The sequence below is a fragment of the Chiloscyllium plagiosum genome, unplaced genomic scaffold (genome assembly GCF_037043375.1).
Source record: "Chiloscyllium plagiosum isolate Xiang-an unplaced genomic scaffold, Cpla_swu_hap1 HiC_scaffold_1, whole genome shotgun sequence".
Lineage (NCBI taxonomy): Eukaryota > Metazoa > Chordata > Chondrichthyes > Orectolobiformes > Hemiscylliidae > Chiloscyllium > Chiloscyllium plagiosum.
Genome location: NW_028270139.1, coordinates 66,876,561 through 66,895,867, shown reverse-complemented (window position 1 = coordinate 66,895,867; position 19,307 = coordinate 66,876,561). Strand labels below are relative to the sequence as shown.

The window sequence follows — 19,307 nt, the reverse complement described above, 5'->3', positions numbered from 1 at the left end:
TGGATTGCTCCCATTTGTGAACAAATGTCATCCAGAACACTGCTCCATGTTCTTACCTCTATGCTCATGAACCCAGGAGAAAGTGAGGACTGAACCCACATTTGTTTCTGGTTCAACACCTTCATTTTGAAATTAAAATCCTTCTTAAAAAAAAATCCTTGCAGGACATTGTCCTTCCCTATCCCTGTAATCTCATCCAGCCTTTCAACCCTCCAAAGATTTGCACTCATCTAATCCTGTTCAGCATCTGTGATTGTATTTGCCCCACTTTTGGTGGCTCTGCCTTCAGCTGCCTAGTCCCTAAGCTCTGTGGGGGACCCTTACACCTGCCCACAATAGGGACTATTGAATATTGATGGGGGTAGATGTGTTTCTGGATCATCTTTCTCCTTCGTGACTGAGGCCAATTAGGAAGATATATGCTACCTTGACTGAGATCAGATCAAATCTAGCTCGAGTTTACAGATCAAGATTGTGACCTTTATGCAATTTAGAAATGTTGTAGCAAAGAAGTAATACAAGCTTTGCATCTTACTAACTTAATTTTGGTTTTCTCTCCTTTCTGCAGCTGACTCCATTGTGGACACTATGTCAGTGTTCCTTGCAACCACCAACAGCCAAACAGATGTAGTGAATCGCAACAATTCAGCTACGCCACCAAATACGCTTAACCTTCGTTCCTCCCACAACAAATTGGTCAACTCTGAAATAAAGAACACAGAAACCAAGAACAACACTCCTCCGAAGTGCAGGAAGAAATATGCCTTGACTAATATCCAGGCTGCAATGGGCCTTGGAGATACCACAGCATCGCCAGTGATAGTAAATAACGCTAACTCAAAACTGGCAAAGAACGGAGAAAATCAGCTGCGTAAAGCAGCTGAACAGGGTCAGCAGGTCATGAACAAGAATATTAGTGCAGATGTTGTCAAAAATATAATCTCAGAAAAATTGGAGGGCAAGGAGCCAAACTTGCAAGACACATCTTGCACTGAGCCCTTGTCATCACAACCGAGGAAGAGTAAGAGCTTCCTGAATTACTATGCAGATCTGGAGTCATCTACTCGTGAGTTAGAGCAAAATTATGGCAACAATCCTATTGATTGTGAGGAAAACACCGGCCTATCCCATGATAGAAATACAACGAATGATGATGTGGCCAGTGACGAGAGTGTCAGTCCTGAAGATTGCCAAATGGCTACAATTTCCTCCAGTCCAGAAATAAAGAAAGATCCACCTCGACTGGGAGGGAAAACTGACTGTGCATTGAGTAAAATGCAGAACATGGCCCCCAGTGATGAAGATTCAAGTTGGACCACACTATCACAAGACAGTGCTTCACTGAGTTCACCTGAAGAAACAGGTATGAAAACTGCTAACTTTTCATATATTTATCTCTGTACTGTAATCAGTCATTTTATTGCTGACTTTAATTTTGGAAACTGATTTTTAAAAATAAATTGCTATCAAAGGCAAAGGATTGTCAGAATACTGGATCCTAATAAAAAGACATGGAACCCCAGAATTTCAGAAGTAAATGGAAATTTGTAGATGTAGGTCATGTTGCTTTAATTCTTAGTTGATATTATCAAGCTGATGCACTTCTGGTGTTTGCAGTCTTACAGACGTTAGCTCATTTGATTATAGCATAAAATTCCACAAGACCAACAGATTGAGGAAAGATAATTTCAGATTTTCAATTTCTGTTTATGTTCGCAATGTTTTGGGATAACTGTAGATTCAGTAATGTACAGTTCACACATCTAGATGGGCTTTGTATTCATCCTGCTCACATCTAATGGTGGTGGCTTTGCTGACAGTTTTCCGGAGAGAGAGTGTTTTCTTAAGTTTGTTTCTGACTTGTCCAGTACCAATGATGCCACTGTATTTTTTAGCCAAAACCAAGGATTCCATTGATAGCCTTGGTGTAAAGCTAAGGAAGTGTATCTGTCCATTTAACATAGTGAGAAGCAGTTTGTAAAATGCTATTAGCTGGATAGACCTGCAGCCATTAAAATGTAACCCTGGGAAATTAGATGTTTTTGTCTTCAGATGTGAAAACAAATTGGGGTATTCAAAATGCAGATTGATACAATGTTAGGTGAGTTAATATTCTACAGAGGATAGCTTTAATTTCACATTACACTTTCATGTTTGTATTATTTATCATGTGTGGGTGTAGCAGATCGAGATGTTTAATACTCAGTTGCTGCAATGTCTTTGTTTAAAATATTTTGTTGATTTAGATTTTTTTATTGCTACCAAAGTGTTCATTATGGTTTTTCGGGGGCTTGCGGTGTTGGGGGTTGTGGGTTTGGGGAATTTGCTGCAAGGTACAGAAATGTACATATTAATCAGATATTTGAAGATTCATTACTTTATCTGACTCCTTTGAAATCGTGACTTATGACAGCAATTTTTCCTATAACCAAACTCTTCATGTTAAAGTTTCTTCTCTGCAGGTTTGAGGCTTTTTCAGGAAGGTGCTTACTAATTTCTGCACAATAAAGAAGCTGATTTAAGGTCATTTAACAAGGCCTGTGAAGTGATCATAAAAATAAAGCACTGGAAAAAACTCAGCAGGTCTGGTAGCTTCTGTGGAGAGAGAAGCAGAATTAACATTTCGATTCCAATATGATTCTTGTTCAGAACCAAATCTTTTTTAGAGTTAGACTCCATTTTGAGCTGTTTTTCCACTACAGATTCACCATCCTACTGAGATTCTGTAGCACTTATTTTAATCTCAGATCTCTTGCATTTTATTTTTATTTCACGATCTTTGAAGCAGCATGGTCAATGAATCTGTCATACAATAATCTAGCCAGGGCTGATTGTACTTTGACAGTTACATCCAGTTTAAAGTTATGGTTTGGACCGACTGAACAGGGGCAGTCAGTGATGTTTGTCATTCTTTTCGCTTAAGTGTTCTAAGGATAAGGTTTTTATGGAACTGCCTGCACTTGGCTTATCAGTCTTCAGTCTGCTGACAATTTTCAGACTGCAGAAGTTCTGACTAGCTTGATTCAGTGATTGTAGTTCACTGAGAGCTGAGAAAATGGTTTAGGGGATCTGGTTTTGTTGAAATAGTACTCAAGGGAAGTGTCTTTGATATGCCATGAAGGATAGAATAATTTGTATGTCTCCTGCAGAATGCTATTCATTGACTTGCTTTGGTTAAATAGTGCATTGATGCATAGCCAGAGCCTCAGTCTAATGGAACATATATTTAATCCACCTATTGAGAGGAAAAATTTATGTGACAGCACATGATGCATTCCAGTCTACCAGAATAAAGTCTTTGTTTTATTCCTAGGTCTTGCTTCCTTTTCTTAGAGGATTGAGCAGGCAAAAATACACCCAAATGCAAAGGAAAAACTAGGTGCCTTATAAGAGATATCAGTGAACTCATGCAAGTTATCTCGTGTAAAATTCAGAAATGCAAATAGTTAGACTAATTGCTGAAATTAATACTTTTTGTCCTTAATTCGGGAGGAGATGAATAGCACATTTTGAAGAGTGGTTTTCAGTCATCAACACTGATTCTCTGGGGATTCCACTGATCTCCTCCTTGGGATAAAGATAATCTCACAAAAATTCAGACTTAAACAAACTCTTTTAGTACCTTTATTCAAGCCATTACTAGTTTGACAATTTTATTATGTTGTGCAATGCACATACTGCAAAAATTTCATTATTTCTTTCCCTGTGCCCCTTCTTCTTAAGTTCCCAATTTTAAGGTAAATGCAGATCTGGAGATCTAACCCATACTGCATCTGTAGGTGATGTTTATCATTCCGATATCCTACACTAGTTTGCACTGAATGATGAACTGCAGCCTAGTGATGATAGGTTTCAATCTCTGTTCCTGGCATATTCATCTGAGATCTCAAAAGGCTGCTCCATTTCACCCTTAATTACATGTTATTAAAAGATTTTTGACTATCAAGCTTTTCAGAAGCATGAGCAGCATAGTGGTACAGTGGTTCACACTGCTGCCTCACAGCACCAGGGACCGGCATTCAATTCCCTCCTCGGCTAACTGTCTTTGTGGAGTTTGCTTATTCTCCCCGTATCTGCGTGGGTTTCCTCCGGCTCCTCTGATTTTCTCCCACAGTCCGAAGATGTGCAGGTTAGGTGGATTGGCCATGCTAAATTGCCTGAAGCATCCAGGGAAATGCAAGTAGGTGGATTAGCCACAGGATATGCAGGGTTACAGTGATTGGCTAAGGGGGTGGGTCTGGTTGGGATATTCTTTGGAGGGGTTGGTGCGGAGTCGAAGGGCCAAATTGCCTGCTTCCACACTGTAGGAACTGTAAGACTTTTTTAGGCAAGAATTTAAGAACTAACATTTACACAGCCATATACTTTATGCAACTTAAATCATTCAGAATTTACACCAACATGTGGTCACTAGCCTATTGGCTAAGTAGCCGCAATATTTTGTTGAAAGTCCTTTTTTTTTGTTTTATATTCATACAATTAATCATTAGGGAATACAGGAAATGGGCATTTGGTGAGTTTACGTTGATTGACATTACTCTTGGGTTCAGTTTAAATTATTGATCAGAAAGCGAGGAAGGCCTTTGTGTTGAGAGTAGCACTCTAGCTAATAGAAATCTCTCACTAAATCAATTTATGCTATAACTGAAGTGCACCTACAGGGAGCTGAAGGTTAGAAACCCAAATAAGAATTCTATCCTGCAAGATTAGTGGTTAGCATTCAAAGGAATTTAGCTGATTCATTCAGTTTTATATTTGATCTAAGTGACTAGGGTGAGCAGTGCGCATTCTTTACAGTTGGAGTATGCTCTTATATTGAAATGCATTGCAGTGACTGATAATTGAATGCCTGTAGTCAAAACGGACAACTCCTCGACAAAGTGGACCAGTAAATATATCATTGTCTTTCTAGTCGGCGATGATACTGTACTGCATTATATGGATGCTCTCCTGTTAATTCTTTATGGATGTCCTTTGTCTTATTTATTGGAATGGATCAGCATTGATGTCGTGAGCAATGCATTGTTTTAGCTTTCAAAGCAGCAGAATCTGGTAGACAGTGACTTTATGTTGGTTATTTCTGTGTAATCTGAGTTAATTGGGTTCCTGTTGTGGAAGTTGGTTACTGTGTATTTTGTTGATATTCCAGTATTATTATTTGTGTGTAATACGGAGCTACTGGAACATGCATACAATTAGGTTGAAGAATGTTGGTAGGTCAGAAACTGAACTGGATTGAAGCAATTGATTATGGTAAGTACTAGTTTATTTCAGTAACCTGCATCAAGGATCCGGGTGTACTGTTAATGGAACATGAATATACCAAGTGCTTTCCTTTTATTATACAACTACTAACATGTAAAAATGTTGCAGTTTTAGTTTTTCCAAACTTTGTTTTGTTTGAAAAAAAGCTATTTACCACAAATGAGATATGCAACAAAAACTTATTAAAAGCAGAGACATCCTCACAGGATATGGGTGTCGCTGGCTGGGCCAGGATTTATTGTCCGTCCCTAGTTGCTTTGAGAAGTTTGCACTGAGCTGCCTTCTGAAACTACTGCAGTCCATGTACTGTGTAGTTGTACGCAAAATGTCATTTAACAAGGAAGTTCTCGGATTTTGGTCCGTTGAAGAAAAGGTGATATATTTCCAAGTCTGTATACTGAGTGACTTGGAGGGGAACTTTCAATTGGTGATGTTCCTATGTATTTACTTGTCTGTCATCTCAGGGGCTTTAATGAATTTCTGGAATGCACTTTGTAGATGGGGTGTACACTGGTGGTACTGAGTATTCCTGCTTCATTGTAGAATAAATATAATTGTTTCTTTTTTGTAAGTAATTGTATATTTCCTTTTAATTGAAAAGTATATAACTGGTTAATCAAATATTTCGAGGAGAAAGTGAGGACTGCAGATGCTGGAGATCATAGCTGAAAATGTGTTGCTGGAAAAGCGCAGCAGGTCAGGCAGCAGAAGGGCTTATGCCCGAAACGTCGATTCTCCTGCTCCTTGGATGCTGCTTGACCTGCTGCGCTTTTCCAGCAATACATTTTCAGCTCTAATCAAATATTTCCTCAGGTAACACATTTTTGCAGTGCAGCCATGTTAATAAAGGATAATTTCCCATATTTTCCATGCATACATCTGCTTTTAAATAGATGTTTATGTACGGTGGTCAGTAGACTTTACTTTTGCTTTCAATATTCCTAAATTGTAAGTGCCTGTAATTTGCAGATATTTAGGATATCACTATTCTTTTGGTAGTAGTATAGAACTTAAAAGTTTCTAAAAAAAAACAAAATTGTGTAGAAGCTTTTTGTCTTACACTGATGGTTGGCATGGAGATGCAGCCGGACCTGTCTCTGTCAGCTATGCCCAGCTAATTAACCTAGCCCAGCAGGGAGTCTCTGGTCACAGAGTTCGTAAGTATTACACAAGAAACCAATTTAAGATTATTATTCAGGCTCACTTATGCATGCTACAGGCTACATATATGCGCACACAGGACCCTGATCTATGTTTGCGAAAGAAGTTGATCTAAACATTCCTCCTTTTTCAATTGAGAAAGAGTTATGGAAACTGGCAATTCCTACTGCATTCCCCATGGCAACACCCTGACCAATCTACGTTTACTTACCTGGCCTGAGGTTGATCAGCTACTGAAGATTGACAGTTACCTTCATGCCAACAATGGTCCAACCAGTCAGCAAATTTTTGTCATGCTGTATAAATTGGTGTTCTCCTTCCATGTTCCCATTCTTCCAATCTAGTCCCACCTGCCAGCAACCAGCCCACATCTCTCCAAACCCTTCCTATTCATATATCCAACCAAATGCCTCTTAACAGTTGCAATTGTACCAGCCTCCAACACTTCCTCTGGCAGCTCATTCCATACCCGTAACATCATCTGTGTGAAAACATTGCCCCTTAGGTCTCTTTTATATCTTTCCCCTCTCACCCTAAACCTATGCCCTCTAGTTCTGGACTCCCCGACCCCAGGGAAAAGATTTTGCCTATTTATCCTATCCATGCCCCTCATAATTTTGTAAACGTCTATAAGGTCATCCCTCAGCCTCTGACGCTCCAGGGAAAACAGCCCCAGCCTGTTCAGCCTCTCCATATAGCTCTAATCCTCCAACCCTGGCAACATCCTTGTTAATCTTTTCTAAACTCTTCCAAGTTTCACAACATCTTTCTGATAGGAAGGAGACCAGAATTGCACGCAATATTCCAACAGTGGCCTAACCAATATCCAGCCGCAACATGACCTCCCAACTCCTGTATTCAATACTCTGACCAATAAAAGAAAGCATACAAATGCCTTCTTCACTATCCTATCTACCTGCAACTCCACTTTCAAGGAGCTATGAACCTGCACTCCAAGGTCTCTTTGTTCAGAAACACTCTCGAGGACCTTACCATTAAGGGAATAGGTCCTGCTAAGATTTGCTGGGGAACCTTGTCGAATGCCTTACTGAAGTCCATATAGATCACATCTACTGCTCTACCCTCCTCAATCCTCTTTGTTACTTCTTCAAAAAACTCAATCAAGTTTGTGAGACATGATTTCCCATGCACAAAGCCATGTTGACTATCCCTAATCAGTCCTTGCCTTTCCAAATACATGTACATCCTGTCCCTCAGAATTCCCTCCAACAACTTGCCCACCACCGACATCAGGCTCACCAGTCTATAGTTCCCTGACTTGTCCTTACCACCTTTCTTAAACAGTGGCACCACGTTAGCCAACCTCCAGTCTTCTGGCACCTCACCTGTGACTATCAATGATTCAAATATCTCAGCAAGAAGCCCAGCAATCACTTCTCTAGCTTCCCACAGAGTTCTTGGGTACACCTGATCAGGTCCTAGGGATTTATCCACCTTTAACCGTTTCAAGACATCCAGCATTTCCTCCTCTGTAATCTGGACATTTTCAAGATGTCACCATCTATTTCCCCACAGTCTATATATTCCATGTCCTTTTCCACAGTAAATACTGATGCAAAATACTCAGTTAGTATCTCCCCCATTTTCTGCGGCTCCACACAAAGGCCGCCTTGCTGATCTTTGAGGGATCCTATTCTCTCCCTAGTTACCCTTTTGTCCTTAATGTATTTGTAAAAAACTCTTTGGATTCTCCTTAATTCTGTTTGCCAAAGCTATTTCATGTCCCCTTTTTGCCCTCCTGATTTCCCTCTTAAGTATACTCCTACTGCCTTTATACTCTTCTAAGGATTCACTTGATCTATCCTGTCTATACCTTACATATGCTTCTTTCTTTTTCTTAGCCAAACCCTCTCATCTGGTCGGCATGGACGGGTTGGACCGAAGGGTCTGTTTCCGTGCTGTACATCTCTATGACTCTAGTCCTAATGAATATAAGGGAAAAATCCTTTGACTTTGTGTGATGCTTTATCAAAATTTAATTTTTGGATAACGACACGTACATGAAGATTTTTTAAACTATGCTGTTGGCTTTGGACCGACAGCCTATACTTCAGTTTATTAGTTCTGCAGTTTTAGAGTGCAGCTGTTTGACCCTGCTTTACAAGGTAACATGAGGTACGTGGACTGTTCCTCCTGTCTGCACCAGTGATGGGCCCAATTGATTAGATTTGATTCCCTACAGAGTGGAAACAGGCCCTTCGATCCAACAAGTCCACACTGACCCTCCGAAGAGGAGCCCACCCCCTCTGACTAATGCACCTAACACTACGGGCAATTTAGAATGGCCAATTCACCTGACCTGCTCATCTTTGGATTGTGGGAGGAAACCAGAGCACCCAGAGGAAACTCACACAGACACTGGGAGAATGTGCAAACTCCACACAGTCAGTCACCCAAGGCTGGAATTGAACCTGGGACCCTGGAGCTGTGAGACAGCAGTGCTAACCACTGAGCTACTGTGCCGCTAATTGAGATTTTTTTTCCCACTTTTCAAATCAGAATATAATTTTCGATGGGAGTGAGTCTATTTTAAAATGTGCATTTAAAACATCAATGTATTTTGAAGTAATCAAGACTTCACCAAATACAGACCCATCAATTTTTGGCTTTCTGCTAGTGGTTTAATGTGCTATAATAATTTCGTTTGTGATGTCACTGAGACATATTTATAATTCAAATTTCTTGGATGTTTGGACTAGAAACATTTGAACTTTTTATATGATGCCGTTTTACACTCATTTTAGATTTGATTTCCTACAGTATGGAAACAGGCCATTCGGCCCAAAAAGTCCACACCAACCCTCCGAAGAGTAACCCACCCAGACCCATTCCCCTATTTACCCCTGACTAACACTATGGGTAATTTAGCATGGCCAACCGGAGCACTCAGAGGAGACCCACACAGACGTGGGGAGAATGTGCAAACACAGACAGTCACCCGAGGCAGGAATTGAACGCGGGTCCCTGGTGCTGTGAGGCAACAGTGCTAACCACCGTGCTGCCCCACATTTGAAGTGGTAAATTTTACGAGTAGGAATTCTGCAAGTTATTTGCCATCACTCTGGTGTTATCCAATGATATGAATAGTACAGTAGCGCCTCGACATATGAACGACCCCGTTCACGAACAAATCGGTTTATGAACAGGATTGTATGTAAACTTTTGCTTCAACGTATATACGAAATTCAAGGTACGAGCGAAGGTACGAACACAAAAAGCCCATGTGCGACCACGTGGTTTCATTGTTCTGCTTTGCTGCGTGCTTATTGAATGCAAAAGCTCTCGGGCCCCGCGTGATCTCATTCAGTTCGTCTTTGGCGCATGCGCTGTGAACAGCCGTCCAAGCATTCTTACGCTATCCGAACAATGGGAAAAATTGATTCAGTTCGAGAACTGATTAAGTTTGTAAGTTGAGGCACTACTGTAGTTGTGCTGTAAATATTGCTTGACAGTCATGTATGAACTGCATTGACAGAGTGATCAGTGACCATAAGACGTAGGAGCAGAAGTAGGTCATTCGGCCCATTGAGTCAGCTTCATCGTGACATAAGATCATGGCTTATCTGATCATCCTGAACTCCACCTCTCTGCCGTATACCATAACCTTTAATTCCCTTGCTGATTAGAAATCCGGCTATCGCAGTCATGAATCGGCCTCCGCAGTCTTCAGTGGTAAATAATTCCACAGATTTACTAACATAAAATAAATTCCTCCTCATCTCTGCCCTAAATGAGTGACCCAACACTCGTGAGGTTATTCCTTGTGGTCGTAGATTTCCCCTACAAGGGGAAATAACACCTCTACATCTACCCTGTCAAGTTCCTACCATGCTTGACAGGGCCCTCCGCCATGTTCGACCCATCTCCTGCATGTCTGCCATCACCCCTTCTCTTCCCTCCTACAACACCAAAACTGTCCCTCTGGTCTTTGCTTACCACCTCCAAATTACCAGCATCCACATCCAAAGGACCATTTCCACCCTGTCAGCAGGATGCCACCTCAAGACAACACATTCCCCTCCCCTCCCTTGTCAATATTTGACAGGTATCATTCTTGTAGGACATTGTTCTACTCTTCCTTCATGCCCATCACTATGCAAACCTAGAAGGTGCATCACCTACCTGCTTTCTTCTTCCCTCTTCTCATGCAAGGCCCCAACCACACCTTCTCGGTGAAGCAGCAATTTACCCTCACTTCAATCAGTCAAGAGTTTACTACTCTCAACATGGTCTCCGCTGCAGTGGGGAGATGAAACCCAGATTGGGCAACCACTTTGTGGAACACCTACATTCTGTCTGCAAAAATGACTGAGTTTATAGTTATAGTCACAGAGATGTACAACATGGAAATAGACCCTTCTGTAGAGCTAAATTTAACTGTGGCTTTAATTCAGAGTCTCAAGTATCCAAGAATCTTATCCTTGAGTCTTCGTACAACTGAGCTTAGACTTTTTCAGCTTCAAACCCTTTTGGGTTTTAACCAAACACCTCTGGTTTTGAACTTTCAAACTTTTTTTTATGCTTGGGTAATTTATCTCTTAGCCCTTCTAAACTATCTCCCTTCTTCAGGAACAACTACGTCACAGTTGTGTTCTTTCTCCTATACTTGAAGGTGCTTTTAGATTGTTTTCCCTTCAAAACTAACAAATGCATCATTTTTTTCTGTATGGAGCAGTTCTGATATTAACATGGTAATTTGCTTTGCTGAAATTTGTTTGTTAAATAACTGAGCATCAAGTGCTTTGATCATGAGTGGACTGAGTTTCACAGTATCTTCTCACAACAGATGAAATTCTTGAATTGGCCTACCAACTGAAATATGAAGTAACCAAAATTATTTTAGCCCAAGTGACTCTTCTATTGCATAAAGATTGTTAGGTGTGCCATGTAGAATTCTCAGTTTACACTGATTTATTTTGCTTTCCTATTGTCTGTTTTAGCAGATGTTCCAATTTTAAAGTATTGCCAAAATGCCATTTTATGATTTGAATCAGTTTCCATTAAATCAAATGCTTGACATTCCATCTGTGAAACTACTATAGCCCACAAAATTTATTCCCTGGAAGATGCGTATCAATTGCCAGTCTTGAATTTAGATCTGTTTGAGATTTGTTGACTGATTCCTGGAATCTCTCATTTGGGAGCAGCAAATATTGATGGAGTTCACTTAAGGCTTAGGATGGTATAAGCTTTATTTGTGTTCAAGTGCTGAGTTATAAAAACTTATGCCTGAATGAGAGGCACTGGAGCTCCTCTTACCCTATAAAGCTTGTTTTTTTATTCTTGAAATATTGACTAACATATGACATGATGAATGAAATTATGTTGAATTTACAGTCAGTGTTAAATTAGTCAGTTTTACAGTTCTCAACTGAATAACATTCTTAATTTTGCAGCTTCTTAACTGGCTGAGTTTCACAACCTGAAATTCAACTTTCAAAACTGTAATATTCTGTTTGTGTCACTTGCCTTTATTGCCAGCAAACTATTTAACATTTTGCTTATTGAGATATAAATGTTTGTTAAGAGCACAGCTGTTTGTTTAAAAATGCATCAGGATAATGCATTTAAGGGAAGTTCAGGAAATTCCTGCTTAATGCATGAGATGTTAACACTGACCTTGGTTAGACCAGATTGGCATGATAATAACATGGATTTTCTATAGAAAGATAGGTACTGAAAACATGTCATGTGCAAGAAAAAATGTTTACTTTTTCATATACATGCTGACTATTGCTTGATGTTCAGTGTTCAGCCGGAAGCTTGCTGCTATTTGTACTGATATTTGGTGAAGATTTTCAACTTGCTGTCTGCACGATATAAAGTAGCATTGTGGATTATCTACTCCTCACCGAAACCAACTAATTTTCATTCCTGTTGAACATGTCCTCAGTTTATTAGTGATCTTTGGTTTAAGAATGCAGGGTGATCTTATTCAAACACAAGATCTTGAGGGGACAGAGAGGAGTGGATAATGGGAGTTCCCTCTGTGGAGAACTGAAACTAGAGGACATAGTTAAAAAATAAAAGGCTTTTCTTTTGAGACAGCAGTGAGGTTTTTCTCTCTCTCTCAGCAGTTCATTAGAGTAGAATTCTCTTCCACAGAAGGCTGTAGAGGCTGGGTCTTTAAATTAGCTTTTTGTGCAGTCAGTGGAGTGGAGGATCATAGGCAGCGAGGGGTAGGGAGTCAGACAGGAAAGTGGAGCTGAGACCACACCTAGATCAGCCATGATCCCATTGAATGGTGGAACAGGAAGGACCAAACAGCCTACTTCTTTTCCCAAATCCTGTGTCCTGTGATACAGGCACATCTGATGTGATGTTGATTATTGACTGGAATTTCAGAATGCATTTGTAAGCTTTTAACTTCCTTCTGCAGCTTTGTATGTGCAGTGATTTTGTTATTCTGGTACCTTAAATCAAGTATAGAAACAGAATCTGATTCTATGATATTTCTCCCTTGCTAATCAACAGCAACAGTGCATTCACTATCACTGTTCATCTGCAACATAATTGAATTTTAAAGGTTTATGATCAACAGTGGCAAATTTCTTGCAACACAGTTTATCGCAGAGTGAATAATGCTGGTGACACTGTACAAAAAGGCTTTCTGATTAATTGATAAGGTAGTGCTACTGCAGATTGTCAGGCTTTTTCTTTAATGAGATACCACTCATTTACCACGGTTTTGCCCTTTGGTCTGGTTTGCTTGGACGTTTAGTTTCTTGATGTGGTTGTGTGAATGGCACTGTTCGTAAGAACGATACGTTTACACATCACTTTAATACTGATAAAACTCTCACTGAATTTTAAATATCCTATTGTAACATTTACTGGATGAATTTCAGGTTTAGTTGACTAATGCAAGATTGAAATGTGCCTAAGGTTATCAATACTGAAAGAGACATTTATATTAGTTAAAATACTGTTGATCTCCCATTTTAGAAAACTTTCTCAAGATGCAAGTTTCCTTTTTCTTCTTTTTCCTCAAACTCACTATCTTGCTTACGCAGTTCTCACTTCGAAAAGAAGAATTCCTCCACCTTATTTTATGCAGCAGCTCTGTACTTGTTATAATTCCTGTTCGAGGTGCATGTAATATTTTCAGGAGATGTACTTGCCGTTTGGAGCTCAATGTTGCATTTTATCGATATTTTGTACACAATCCTATGCCACACTGTTTATAGCTCTAGCGGCAGGTAACAATAGAAATGTGTTTGTTATTGCCTGTCTTTACTAAGCTAGCAGCTGTTTTGTTCCCTGTCACTATCCTCGAATACACGCAACACTCAAGGTAGTTTACATGAAGTCACTTTTCACTATTTTCTAAACATGGCATTAATGTAATCTGTGCATTCTGTTGCACAGCTTGAAGATTACCCTTGTCATTTTTTCAGTCAGTTAAGTTTGCTACTGCTCATGTTCGTCATTTCTTCACCTATCTGCTCATGGAATATATACCTTTCACAAAATGCTATCCTCAGTGAATTGTACATGTTGATGGTCTTTTTCTGCACGGGACTAAGGGCAACCCAGAATGATTTTGGGATTATAAATGTCTGTAATTTATCTAGCCATCCATTAATCTGCACAGATTTAATTCTTGTGTTAAGATTTGTGACAACTGCATACATTCATATGTTTAAAATTGCTTTTTTTTCAGTCTTATTACCTGAAGGAAATGAGTAGAATTTTACGTACTTGAAATGAGATGCCACTGATTGTGGCAGTATACCACTTTCCAATTACAAATGAAATGTAGTGACAGCTACATTAAATGAGGTGATATGTGAATATTTAAGGAAGGATACAGTTCTGTGATGGAGCAGTGCAGAAGTCACCAATGAACTTTATCCTAATCATAGTTTTTAGTTCCAGAGATGTCTGATTATTGCAATTTCTATATATAAATAAAATTGGCTCCAGCTACTAAGTAAAACATTAGATCTTAATTTCAATATGAGGGGTGGGAAGAGAGGACTGTGTAACTTCCTAGAGTGTGCAAAGAGTACTTGAAGGTGACTAGCTGTCTCAGGGAGATATTTTTTCAGTACTATTGTTCTGGTACTATAATCAGAGAAGTAATGTTAACCTTCAGTCACACTTTCATATCTGCCTGCCATCCACTAGACAATAACCCTTGTTCTTTGTGTGTTTTGATGTCTGCAAGTATTCTAGTCAATCAATAAAAAAAAATTACTTTGCAATACTGTAGCTCTTCAATCACGTGATGATTTTGCTGAGGGACTGCAGGGAGATGATCCTTTTGGTTGTCATAGCAACACAAAGTGCTGAGCAGAAAGGAAGACGGAATGCACCAAATGATCAGTCAATGTTGTGGAGCCTGATTAAGAATGAACAGGTTTCACCAGACCTTATCCGGAAGTCTGCTCTCTGATTATTGTCTAAGCATTATCTATTTCACAGAGTTTCCATTTATTAGTTGAGCTGCAAGGGAGGTCATTTATTTGTGTATCTGTGCACGTAATGATGCTGGGGAAAGATTATAAGCTGGCCATCATAATCGTGAATTATGAGGGTAGGTAAAACTTCAGACATCTTGTTCTGCATGCGGAATGATCTGGAGTTTAATTATTTAAAAACCAGGCTGTATTTATGGTGGTGCAGTAATGATATTAAGTGCAGTAAGGGCCTGGAATTTTCCAGTCAGCTGTGATTCAGACAGAAAGACTCAAATTGTAAAGTGTTTCCTTATATATTTTGTTGCTTTTCAATACTTAAAACATAATGAAGTGATCTAACACCATGGAATGCAACTTAAGATGACTTGCTACCAATGGACAGTGAGTATATGGATTGAGTGTAAGCAGCTGAAGGATACAGAGCAAGTATTTTCAGCATCATTGCTGAATACGTTTGTTCATTTAAATATAAAATTAGGATTTGGTTTCACTCAGTGAAACAGAACCAAAGGAGGTTGTTCAACTCATGCACCTCTGCAGGTTAAAAAGAACTTTGCAACTTAATTCGACTTAACAGATCTTAGTCTGTAGCCCTCAGGTTATGACACTTCGAGTGCCAATCAATATTTTAAAAAAATACTTTGAGGAAGTGTGTTCCAAACTCCCACCACTCTCTAGATAAAAAAAAACATCTTCTTGGATCCCCTTTAATTTATTGACAGCATTTTCATTTCAAAACCATTTTGAAATTTTACCCTTGAGGGCGTCATTTTGGACCTTGATTTTTTCCTTTGTATTCACATGTACTTTTTTCACTTATCTGTGATATTTAACATTTTTTAATATCTAGCCTTTGCAGTGAGCTGCCTAAGAGACAGTAAGAATTACATTTCTGATTTGAATGATAATTTTAAGCGCATTTTGATTTGCAAGAGAAGAAATATTTGACTTGTGAATAATAGCTGGGAAGTTGTAAATGCATATTTGTGTTTACATGAGATATTTGTTTATAACATTTGATATATCATGCTCAAGCTGATTTTTGCATTTCTGTAGAATTAACAAAAATCATACTCTAGATCTTTTGTTTATACCAGAGATTGCTAAACAAGGATTATGGCAATCTCCTAGAATTCTTTTGTACGTATGGAGTTAAACACCATTGCAGACCAGCTCCATTAAACAGGCTAACGCTCAGCAGTGACAACACTATCAAAGCCTGGAAGTAGGGTCATGGTGAGAAAATATTGTTCCAAATAAGACATCGAAGCAGAAAGAGACTGTACGCCAATGAATTCTGCTCCACCATTCAACACAATCTTAACTGAACTTGGGCTTTAGCTATATCCCTTGATTTCCTGAAAGATCAAAAATCCATTTTTTCCATCTTAATATAGTTCAAAAGTAGTGCATCCATGACTTTCTGGGTTAGAAAAATCCAAAGAATCATAAATTTTTGAATGAAGAAATTTCTTTCTCAGTTGTCAGTATCAGCCTCTTTCTTGAAACAGTGCCCCTTTGATTTAGATTCCCTGTTGAGGGAAAATATACCTCAGCATTTATCCTGTTCAGCCACTTTTTGAATGTTTCAATGAGATCACCTCTCCTTTTTCTACAGAGAATAAGCACCCAACTTTCTCAGCCTCTGAACATTGGTTTCCAAACCAGTGAACCTTTGATGTATTGCTTTCATTGCAATTGCATCCTACTTTAAATATTGAGACTAAAATTCCACATTACTCTAGATGAGGTCTCAGCAAAACCCCTTGCAGTTGTCGCAAGTGAGTGATGTGTTTGTCAAATGCCTCTCCCTCATGACTTCTGCTAATTCTGTGTGCAAATGTTAGCTAATATCGGTTGATGTAATACTTATAACTTGAATTCAGATCTGCATTTTATTTCTGGAGTTTGTTTGAGGCTGTTTAAATTTACATTGATTATAGTGAAGACTATATAAGATACATGGGGCTTGCTTAATAGATTTGAGAAGTTTAGGCATGTCAATTGAGACTTTATCTTATTGTAAGTAACAGAGCTGTATTAAACTAAACACAGATAGCAAATAGAAATATGTGCATAAATAACTTCTGATACTTTGAATATTTAGATGTAAAAATTCAGTGTAGAACAGAGAGAACTAAGTATTCTATGTCATGTCTTTCTTAAGCCCTGGTGATACATTATAAAGTATTGTGCACTTAGTCCTGTTGACCAAAAGATCAGATTTAATGCCCAGTGTTAGCTGTGTTAATTGATCTCAGCTGGGCAGTACTCAACCAGTGATGCTGCTTTGGATCCTTGTATAGCTTATCCAAAGGTTATCCGGTGAAGATGTGAGAGTTATTGGAAATGGGTGTTGTGTTTGTACATGTAATTAATTATCTATGACTCCAGTGAGCTACTGCCATCAGGTGGACCTTACTCAGGAAAAACCCACAATTTAAGGTAGCATAACAATATTTTCTAAAAGGAGTCTGGGGACTCAGTTGGATTATAGTGAACGGCCAGGATGGAAATTGCATGTTTTGCATTGTAATAAGAATTGATTACAATGATAAGAACAGCTGCTGATATCTGCACTGGACACGTCAGAGCAGAGGAGCTTTGATAGCTTTGCAGGCAGGAACCTGGAAGTCCTTCTGGACGGGCTGGTATACGGGTGGGACATTCTTTCCTCCCGAACCAGCTGACAGGCTATGCCATCCTGGTCCAAGGTTACTTCCAAAGTTAGTGCAGTCTCAAGTATCTGGAGGAATGCCCAGCACTTTAGGAAGAAGATCAATGGCCTTTCCCACTCCACCAGGCTGTGCCACCATCTTCTTTCATACCTCACACTCACTCTCTCCAAAGCCTATGTTATTGAGGCCCCTATAAGATTCCGCCTTTTTATAAATAGCACAGTAATATTGCTCAGGAATGCCAGTTTTTCGTACCCATAGTCTTTTGAACTTATTCAGAAAATGTTTGTCTTCTTATGAAGGTTCAAGTTATTTCACAGATCAACTCATTATTGGGATTAGAGAATGTTGCTTCTGCTCGTGAAATACACAGAGGAGACCATGAGGTCTGCAGAGAGATCAGAGTTTAGAGAGTGTTGTTGGAAAAGCACAGCAGGTCAGGCAGCATCCGAGGAGCAGGAGAGTCGACATTTCGGGCCGGAGCCCTGAAATACAGAGTTGAACTGTGGTCAGCCATCTTGCAGATTACATTGATGTGGATACACAGTTGTTAACATTGTAATGACAATGAACAGGAGTGAGATTCACCACCTCGTGACACAATATAAATCGGCAAATGAAATTTACAAAATGTTTGCATATCAAGTGCCTAAGTGCTTCCAAAAAAAAAGAAATTGTAATTATTTACACATAACCAAAAACCTTTATGGACGGGTGAGAGGTTGGATCATCATGGGATTCAGGTGCAGTGGTCACTTTAATAAAGAGCAAAATTGGGAATCCTGTTTGTAAGAAAATGCTTGCAACTGTTTATATCAGATCCACCACATAGTGCCAAGAATAAGGAATCTTTTGCCCTTTTTTCATTTTTGTCCTCTCCTTTCAGTTGTCTACATCTGATATCTGGTCAGCATGGACGGGTTGGGCCAAAGGGTCTGTTTCCATGTTGTTCATCTCTATGACTATGACTCTATGATTGAGTATTTTAAACCTTTGAGTGTTGTGACGTTTAGCAATCGACTCTAAGCAGCCTTTGGGTAAGTTTATTCCAATAAAAAGATGACGTCTGGTCACACAGCACCCTGAAATGTAAAAGCAAGGAAAAATGGTCAATCCCTCAAGGATACAAAGGCAAACACCCATGTTATGATGGATTCGAAATACAAAGCGTGCATTTATCGGCTAGGTTATTAACAGAAATGAGTGAAGCACGTCATGAGTTTATATTTGTTCCTTTAAGAGGCACAAGTTGGAAACCTGGATAAATTCCGTTGATGTAAAGAACCACAAAAGGGAAGTTGGAAGTCTGCGGGTTTCCAGATCGAGTTGTGGCTGAGATTGTGTAAAGACCAATCCTAACGGGTGAAGACAAGTTAGCCCTGATCTCTGTGACCAGCTGGATTGTGTATTCAGACAAGGTTTTGTTCACCTCGCTGGAGGATGGTTCCTCTGAGCCGGTGGTTTCCAGGCTGACTTGTTTCATGCTGGCTGTTGGAGTACTAAGAATTGTAAGTACCTGAAGTTAGTTTTGATCATATGACCACATGATCAATACTTCTGTTGTCCACATAAAGGAAGCAAAATTAGAATTACACAGTGGGGAGTGACAAGTGTGCAGTCACATCTGCCTATGATAGATATTTATAACTCAATCTGTACAGAGATGATCTATCCCACCTCTGGAGCAGCTGAGACTTAAACCCAGCCCCAGCCCAGAGGTAGGGACACTACCATTGCACTGATAAACTAACTTCTCCAC

General features: G+C 39.4%; 1 protein-coding gene across 7 annotated transcripts in view; it reads left to right on the top strand.

Annotated features, from left to right (window-relative positions):
- The window catches only part of LOC122550905 (amyloid beta precursor protein binding family B member 2b), a 266,027-nt gene that overhangs the window by 122,674 nt on the left and 124,046 nt on the right, over positions 1-19,307 (top strand). For all 7 annotated transcript variants that reach the window (XM_087987615.1, XM_087987610.1, XM_087987600.1 and 4 more), the window contains one exon: positions 569-1,363. In XM_087987615.1, the coding sequence (XP_087843741.1) occupies positions 589-1,363 (775 nt within the window). In that variant the 5' untranslated portion in view covers positions 569-588. The remainder of the gene's footprint in view (positions 1-568; positions 1,364-19,307) is intronic.